At 54.9% G+C, this 9,373-nt stretch overlaps 1 protein-coding gene across 1 annotated transcript in view; it reads right to left on the bottom strand.

The window, feature by feature from the left end:
* Positions 1-5,562: 5,562 nt before the first annotated feature.
* FBXO25 (F-box protein 25) overlaps positions 5,563-9,373 on the bottom strand; it is a 9,903-nt gene continuing 6,092 nt past the window's right edge. Inside the window, exons 4-6 of the mRNA XM_081812877.1 lie at positions 9,024-9,167; positions 6,778-6,804; positions 5,563-6,247 (exon numbers count right to left, since the gene is read on the bottom strand). Of these exons, the coding sequence (XP_081669003.1) occupies positions 6,158-6,247; positions 6,778-6,804; positions 9,024-9,167 (261 nt within the window). The 3' untranslated portion in view covers positions 5,563-6,157. The remainder of the gene's footprint in view (positions 6,248-6,777; positions 6,805-9,023; positions 9,168-9,373) is intronic.

The following is a 9,373-nucleotide window of genomic DNA, read 5'->3' as shown; positions in this document are numbered from 1 at the left end:
GAGAACCACTGGCGCTTCACTCCCCGCGTCCCCGGCGGCGGCGGCAAGGACCTCTGGCGCGCGTCGGGTCCAGAGCAGGGTCTGCGCTGTGCGCCCTCGGAACGTGTCACGGGATCACAGAGCCCACGGGGCCGCGACAAGCCTGAGGCCCTGGCGGGGGGCCGCAGCGACAAGGCTGCCCCTGAGGTCAGTATGCGGGCCGGCAGGTGCCGCTTCCACCCACAGGCCTGTGAACCCAAACCCTTCCTGTTCCGAGCGCTTCCACGCTGTCGAGATGAAGCGCTGCTGGTGCCCCTCCACCGACGAGCGGTGGCCCTGTGGCTCCTGGCCGCCCTCCCTGGGGGCCTCCTCGCGGTTGAGGGCTGGCTCCGGTCCGCGGCTCTGCTGGGACATGGCAGATGCGGCGTCCCCAGGGGCCCGTGACGAGTGCAGCGCGGCAGCAGGACGGGCGCCCCGCCTCGCGGTGGACGGCGCCCGTGGTCCCTCGTGGCTCTCCCCCTGCTCACCTTCTGTGACGGGCAGCGCGGCAGTGACTTCCACCGCAAACACCGGGGCGCTGCAGCCCCGAGTGCTGTCCCCGGCACCACCGGCCGGATTACTGGTCCTCCCCCGACGCCCACATGCAGAGTTCTCCAACTGGCCGGAAAATGTCTTTTTAGCTCCTTTTAACTTTTTCCTCAGAAGCAGGACACGGGGTGTGAGCTGTTAAATGCAGTAAGTTGGGGGTTGGGTGTCCTCACAGCAGGGAAGGCCAGGCTGAAGGCCCCGGGTCCTGCCGGTGCCCTGGGGACCGGGCTCCGGGCGGCACCACCGTCAGGACGCGCCACGTTTCTTTGCGGCCCGTGGCCTCCTGCAGGGATCGCACAGCCCCCGTGGCTCCCCGGGCTCTGCCAGCCTGCCTCCCGGAACGGTTTGTCAGAGAACCTCCCGTTCGGATCTCGCCGCGAGGCCCTCACAACCTCTGCCTCTCGGTCCGCAGTCTCTCCCGTGTCCAGCAGCAGCTGTGCTGGGCAGCAAGCCTGTCACCTTGGGTGGAAACATTTACATAATTAACACAGTCTTCCAGAATTGCAGGTGAGATGCGGTCATTTGGGTAGAATTTCAGCTTTCCAAATAAATGATTATTATTGATCTCTTTGGGATTACGTCTATTGAATGTCATTTCCTTAGTAAGTCAAAATTAGTGTTGGGGTTTTAGGAAAATATTTATAGGATTTTAAATAGTACAAAGTTTAGATAATTTAACTGTAATTTCAAGAAAGCTGAACGAGTCTGGAAGCAGAGGGGACGATGGGAAATACCAATCACTCATTGGAGTTTTGAGAAGTGAGGTGTGTTTTTCCCTTGGAGACTAGAATTTCCAAAGTCTCCCCCGTGGAGACTTCAGAACTGGTGCAGGAGGTGAGTCGGAGACGCCAAGAATTTCTGTTCTGTAGGAAGTCTTCCAAGCCCCACACGTGGAAGCAGCACATGAGCAAGCTCAACCAGTGAGGAGAACCCGTCCGTCAGGAACACACAACTCCAGGGCATCATATTCTCATACTTCTCTCCCTTTATGTTTGGGAGCCTAGGTGTCTTCAAAAGTAATGTAAAATATTGGAAAAATCTATCTAAATATGAATAATTACTTCAAGTAGAATTACGGGTAGCATTTAAAATTTTCTGTGTGTTGGGTTTTTTAAAAAGCTTTTTACAGTGAACATCTATTACTTTTGTAATAAAAAAAAGTAACAGCTATTTTAAAAAATAAAATGGAAAGTGTCAAGCATATATAAAAGGAAAGTAAATACAAGTAATGGGTTGGCAAAACTACAGCCTGTTGGCCAAATTTGGGCCACCACCTGTTTTTTCCTGGTCCAGGAGAATTCTTTTTACATTTTTACATGGTGAAAAAACTTAAAAGAATCCTCTATCATGACACATGGAAAGTACAGGAAATGCACATTTCTGTGTCAGTGAAGTCTGACTGGACGCAGCACACTCCCTCATGCACAGGCTGCTTGCATGACGGTGTTGCCGCTGAGTGAGTGCAGAAGGGGGCACGTGGCCCACAAGCCCAGTATGTTTGCAGAACAAGTTTGCTGAGCCCTGGTGTAAACTCCTGTGTGGGCCATCCTCCTAGCCTCAGTGATGGTCCGATTTTGTTTTATCTAGGTACTCCTGACTGCAAGCAATGATGTTAAAGTCAATCCCAGACATCCTTTAATTTCATCATCTTCATGTTTAAATAAAAAACAGCTGAGAACTCATCAAGAAGATAAAATAATTATAAACATACCTGCAGCAAACAGTGACAGAATTGAAGGAGGAAAGAGGCAGCTCCAGGATACCAGTAGAGACCTCAATCCTCCACTTTCAATAAGGGATAAAATCCACCAAATGATAATTTACTACACACATTAATAGAATGAAAGGGAAAACATGATCATTTCCATTGATGCAGAAAAAGGATGTGATTTAAAAAAACACTCAACTAACTCCGAATAGAAGGAATCTGCCCTGACTTACTAAGGAGCATATAAAAAGCCCACAGCTAACCTTCTACTTGGTGAAAAAAGACTGAAATTTTCCTCTAAGGTCAGGAACAAGACAAGGATGTCCACTCTCACCACTCCTATTACATACACATCCTACTAGAAGTCCTCACCACAGCAATTAGGCAAGAAAAAGAAAAGGCATCCTAACTGTAAGAAGTAAAACTATCTGTTTATAAATGATAGGATCTTATTTGTAGAAAACCCTAAAGATTGTACCAAAAAAATCCCAAGAAAACCAAAACCACCACCAAAAAGTGGAATAGACAAGCTCAGGAAAGTTGCAGGATACAAAAATCAATATAAAAACAACAGTTGCGTTTCTATACGTGAACAATGGAAAACTACAAAGGGAAATTAAGAAAATCCCATTTATAACAGCAACAAAGAATAAAACAGGAGTAAACTCAGCCACAGAGGCTAAAGTATTGTGCACTGAAAACTATAACGTGGCTTAAAGCAATCAGAGCAGGCACAGATAAACGGAAAGACCTACTGTGCTTGTGGGCTGTATGACTTACTAAGATGACACCACCACCCAAGGTGATCTATAGATTAACTGGACTCATCAAAATCTAGCAGTTTTTGCAGGAATAGAAAAAATCCTAAAATTTACATGGCCTCTCAAGGGATCCCAAATAGCCAAAACAATCCTGAAAAAGAATAAAGTTGCAGGATTCGCATATCCTGATTTAAGAACTCACTATGGAGCTACAGGAATGAAAACAGTTTGGTCCTAGAATGAGAACACACAGACAGACACACAGACCAATGGGACAGGACAGAGAGCTCAGAAACAAACTGCCACATACACAATCATGATTTTCAACACAGGTGCCAACACCATTCAGTGGGGGAAAGGGCAGTGTTTCCAACAAACGGTGCTGGGAAAACTGGATGTCCACATGTGAAAGGATGAAGTTGGGCCTTACCTGACACCATACACAAGTGTTAGCTCAGTGGACCAAAGGCCTAAACATAAAAGCTAAATAAAACTATAAAGTTCTGGGCAAAAACAGCAAGTTTCATGACCTTGGATTTGTCAACCATCTCTTAGGAGACGAAAAGGTCAGCTAACACAGAAAAAAGGGAAATGAGCTCCATCAAATTAACACTTGCATGCCTCAAGGACACAACAGTGAAAAGGCACCTTCACAATGGGGGAAAATACCTTCCACTCACATACCTGTAAGGTGTTGGTATCTAGAATATACAGAGAACTCATGCAACTCAACAACAAAACACACAACTTGACTAAAAAATGGGCGCAGGACTTGAATAGACATCTCTCCAAATACGACACACAGATGGCCAACAGCCACACGAGAAGGTGCTCCGGACCACTGATCACCAAGGAGATGCAAATCCAAACAAACCAGCAGGAGACACCACCTCACACCCGTTAGGATGGTCACTGTACAGCAACCACCCCAGAAAGCAGGTGTTGGCAAGAACGTGGAGAAACTGGGGCACCTGAGCACTGCTGGTGGGATGGAGAAGGGTGCAGCGTCTGTGGACTGAGCTCAGCAGGCCACGGGGCACAAAACACAGCAGCATTTTACAGATTCTAAGGACCGCATTTACGGCACACATTGTGTGCAGTCAGATCATAAATGTCCTAAAGCAGACCCGGCTCCCGGTACAGAAACCTGAACGGCCAACAGTGCTGCGTCGTGAGGTGTTCAGAGGCCACCTCAGTCCTCTGTGTCCACAGACCGGGTGAGAAACGTCTTTTCGTGCCTTGAAAGGGGTGAGGGGAGGCAGCGTCTGGATGGGCTTCCTGGCTGGTCGCGCCTACTGGGGCCCCCCAGGTGCTCGTCCCATCTCCGGCGTAAGCGGACGCCTCGGCCTGGCCCTGTCGGGGACTGGAGGCACATGAGACATGCTGCGGGGTCTCCAGCTCACGGTGTCCTCGGCTCTCCGTGTCCCGACCGACCTCTGGCAGGCCCCCCGATAGACGTAAGTACCGTCCGGTGTGTGAACTCATGACAGTTCTGCGTCTCGCCCCTCCCTGTAGGGGACTGATGGCTGTCTTGGTGCCTGCGGCCTCTACTCATTCCCGTCTCTTCCCTGACGCCACCGAGAAGGCTGCCACCGTCCCCGGCCTGCCCGGGCCTCCCTGCCCCTGCAGGAGGTGCTGGCAGAGCGGAACGGCTGGGCTCCCCTCTGTGCTACCAACACGTGTTTGGGGGAAAAGAGTGCAAACTTCAGTGTCCTTCTAAGAAGAAACAATACCAAAAAAGATCAACACTGAAAACAGGCAAAGGACACACGTCAGGTAACTTACCGAAAACAAAAACACACAGTCGATAACAACAAGAAATGTGGACCCACCTTGTCCTTCAGGCAGGAAAACGGCGCCGGGGGAAGGGCTCTGCAGCAGCCATCGCTCAGGACGACCCTAACAGCTCACACGGGCGGCCTGGGCACCCTCAGACCCGTGGTGCCATCACTGGGCTCCGCTCCTCATTTGCCTCAGGGGCATGATGGCCGCACACAAGCTGGGGGACAGCAGGAACCAGCAGCACCCTGCCGGCCAGCAAGACCCACGTTTTCAAACATGCTTCTGAAAACACGGCTGGTTGTCAAACGGAAAGGGGAAACAGACGCCCCGGGCTCCACGCCGCGTCCAGAGGGCAGCACGTCGTTGGCCCTCAGCACCAGGTCAGCTCAGACAGCGACACTGAAAAGCCAGAATCTTTATTTACAAACACGCAAAACCGAAGCCATCTTAATATGCTTAGAAGAAGAAAACATTAGAGGAGGACGGAGCAGTGACTTTCGGGGGTTCACACCGCTCTCCCACAGCGCGGGGGTGGGAACCGCTCTTTGTAGCAGGAACACTGGTCTCGGGGGGCAGGGTGACGGGGGACTTGTATATTTCATAACACCTTTATTTTCAAAATCATCTAAAATGGACATGCCTTATTTTAAAAATAAAACAACCTTTTAAAGGATTAAATCAACGATATCAAAACCACAGACACCACTTTTTCAGGAAGATGCAAAATCAGTGACGTCAGACGAGTCGATAAAGACGATTTATTACTTTGTCTAGGAAAGCACTTCCAGGACAGTGAAGGGGAGGCTGCGCTGGGCGGGCCCACCACCCACACCGTGGCTGTCCACAGACTGACCACGGACACAACGGTACCCTCAGCGCACTTCGCATTCGACGAGGACTCCCTTGGACACAACCGATGCAGTTAAGATACATATTAAGAAAAATAAATATTCTGCGCCCGTATTTACAAGGATCAACTGTTCTGTCCCCTGCCCCTAATTACTACAAAATCAGGAAGCTATGGTTTGACAGTTAAGCACAGCATTGGCTGTTAGTGTCAGTCTGGCACAGACGTGGTGCTAAAAATCCACAATCTTACTGAACCATATTTATAAACACGCAAAGGTGCAAACCTTAATGGGCTGAGATGAAGAGGACTTTTAGAGAAAGCAGAAATGATTTTGCTTGGGTTCCCCGACCCCTTTCACAACAAACCAAGGCCCCTGCCACGTCCAGGCGGGGAGGGGGGAGTGTGTTGTCCGTGTTCAGGTCGCTCCCCGGCGACGGCGCAGCGCGGTGAACCCCTCCCACCGGGAGGGCGGGCTGTGGGCGGGCGCCCTCAGAACTTGAACAGGTCGATGAAGTGCTGTGGAGACACAGGCATGAAGCAACTGTCGGGGTCGGTGGCGGTGCAGGGATGCCCCGAGTCCTGCGGGAGCAGAGGAGAGGCGTCACCACAGAGTGCCCGGCCCCACCACAGCGCCGTGTGGAGCACGCGGACCCGCGCTCCGAAGACGGACAGCCACGGGGACCTGTCGGCAGAGACAGGTGGCCCAAGCCAGAGGGCCCAGGACCAGGCTTCCCGGCCTCCCTGGCCTGGCCCCACACCTCCATTCCTGCGCTGTCCCTCTGCTCCCCTCCTGGCGCCCCCTGGGAGCTCACACTCGCTGGAGACGGGGATCCTGTCCAACAGGAAGAATGGCTATGGGAACAGGTGCTCTGCCCCTGAGACCAACAAGCTTAAAAGGAGGAGGAGCCTAAAGAGCACAGGCCGAGTTGGCCGCGAGGCACCTGCCGTGGGGCCCCGGTGCCTGAACGAAACCTCACGGACACGACTACAGTTTCCCCCTCAGGACAGCGTCCCCCCAAGGACATCCCGAGAATGGCTCGAAGGGGCGGTTCTGGCCGGCTGGGAGCATGCATGGACGCGACACGAGGCCTGGTCTAGCACAGAGGTACCTTGAACAACAAAGCAAGGCGGCAGTCCTTTGAGATCGTGGAGAAAGAACCAGGAGGAGTGCAGGGAAGGGAGGGAGAGAAAGGAAAACCAACGTTAGAGAGCAGGCTGCATGGGCATTAGCTTGGACGGCAATGATCTGCAAACGCAGGTGAAACCGTCCGGTAACTCAGGGGGGCAGTGAAGACGTTTGTAAAGCCAGCGCGTCGAGCGTGAGGACCCGACCATCCTGACACCAGGACCGGCACTGCCCTGCCTCGGGAGCCTCGGCTGAACACTGGCCAGGCTGCAGCCCGAACCGCTCACGACTCCCCAGAGCACACGCAAAGCGAGGCTGGAGTCTCCAGTTTGTACCGAAAACCTCTAACACATTCTGGAAGGTCATTCGTTCTCCCTCACATCCCCGCATCTGCTTTGCCAAGTGCCCACTGTCCACCGTAGACACTTTCACTCCAGCCTGTGCTTTGTCTGTGCCCCATCCACGCAGCCCGCTGCCTTCCCACACGCTCCCCAGCCCCCCGCCCACCCCCCGCGTGCCGGCCGGCCGTGCGTCCTGTAGGCATAGCGTGCGAGCAGGCCGGGAGCCTGCTGCTCATCGCAGAGCCGCCTGTGATCTCTCCTGGGCCCGCCCGGGGCCCCGGGCCCGCTGCAGACGCTGGTTCTGCATGTACTTTGGTGGCAGATGCTCCATGACAAAGGTCCTGGCCTTACCTGGCTCCCCAGCCTGCCCACACCGGGCTTTCACTGGTGTTTCGCACAGAGATTCGGTTGCTGCCTGTGTAACCACTGAGGGAGGGTGCCTTCCCAGAGGCCTCCTGAGGCCCTGAGACCAGACCCCACTCAGGGACCTACTCCTCCAACGGCACCACGAGGGCACCGTTGTGGGTTTGCGTCGGCCCCACTGAGCCCCAGAGGCAGGGACGCAGGGAGTGGTGAGCCCGGTCCCAGCGGGTGAGACCCCCGCACTCCTCTGCTGTGTCCACGAGCCCCTGTTGCGTGTGGTGTGCACACAGGCCTCCCCTCGCGCCCCGGGGCTGGTGATATGGGCCCGCCCATGCCCGCCTGCGGCCCCGCTCCCCCCGACACACCTGCCACTCCCTCACCCATCAGACCCAGGCGAGAACACGCCTGCTCACGGACGCTCTGCGTACCGCCGTTCCACTGCGGGACTGGACCCCTACTGAAACAGACGGCAGGGACCCAGAAAGAAAACCCCACGTGACGCTGCCGACCTTCCACGTCCTAAGTAAACCTCCATTCAAGTAACGCGGGAAGCATCCTCCACACCGGGGCACTCACGGCTCGCCGCAGGCCATCTGAAAAGCACGAGTGACGCTACCGCCAATGTACTCGGAGAAGAGAAAAACCTCAAGGGGTCGTCTCCTTTCCAACAACGCAGAGTTTGCCATGTGAGCCGCCTGACAAGTTACAAATAAACGCACAGCAAAAAGCAGAGCAGGGACGGTGCTGACCAGGCAGGAGCCGACGGCCAACCCCCAAGAGCGCAGGGGGCCACACCCATGCAGGCGCACACACAGATCACGCTCGCCGTCGAGCAAGCAGGGACATTGCAGGACAACGTATTCGCGGTCAAGGAGGCCGTGGGAACACATCCCAGGATGAAGGAAAACGGACTGTGACATGAATTACCCTCCAACCGCGGATAGACCGAGCCCCCGTCTGCGTGGCGGGAAGTCACGGGGTGAAGGGCTGCCCGCACCCCAGGGTACTCGGATTCCAAGTGTGAGTCGGGAGACGCTGGTGCAGCTTTGTCAAATACAAAAACCACGTGTCGCTCTGAGAGGCCAGGACCTCCCTGCTGCAGGGGCTTGGTGTGGGGGGAGCCGCAAGGAGGTGCCCACACGGGGTCCCGGGGGCACAGGGCAGGAAGCCAAGCGTGGGGCAGCCGCTCAGGAGTGTTCTTACTTTATAACGGACGGGGACGCTCTGGCCCCTTTCTCTCAGGCTGGCAGGAACGCAGCACCGCCCAGGACCAAGTGCCAGGGGCCCCGGTGCCCTGGAGACCCACGTCCCCGAAGCAGAAACAGACGCCTCACTGCCCGACGTTTCCGACTCAAACCGCAAGCTGTATGGTTTACTCCCGTGAGTCTACTCCCCCGCCCCGACACCCGGCGAGATCAATCTCACGTTCTGGCCGCCGAGCACGCGGGTTCTGGCGTCCCCACACCCTCACGCCCAGAACAGAGGCAGGCTCTGCGTGAGCCCACCGAAGGCCCGAGGCGGTTACCTTCCAGAAGAGGATGCTGCAGTGTCGGCAGAAGTGCAGGGTGTCCCCGTACTGCTCCCGGGGCGGGTAGTGCTTCTGGAGCGCGAAGTACATCAGCTTCCACTCCACGTGGCCCTTCTCCGACAGGATCAGATGTCTGCAGAACTAGCACACAGACGCCGCTGAGCACCTGCCCGTGGCTTCACAGCACACTGGGGCCCCGTGGCGTTTCAGGGCCGCGGAGCGCACAAGCTCCAACTCCCGGGGACTGAGTCGGTGAGGGATGACCACGTGCCCCACGGCGTGTGTCCAGCGGGACAGCACGTGGCAAGTGTGAGCACCCCGGTCTCGAAGGACGCCCACGACCTGTG

This window comes from Leptonychotes weddellii, chromosome 2 (genome assembly GCF_054177405.1).
Source record: "Leptonychotes weddellii isolate Sample4059 chromosome 2, ASM5417740v2, whole genome shotgun sequence".
NCBI lineage: Eukaryota > Metazoa > Chordata > Mammalia > Carnivora > Phocidae > Leptonychotes > Leptonychotes weddellii.
Note: the sequence above shows the minus strand (reverse complement) of the source record. Positions and strands in the feature narration are given on the sequence as shown.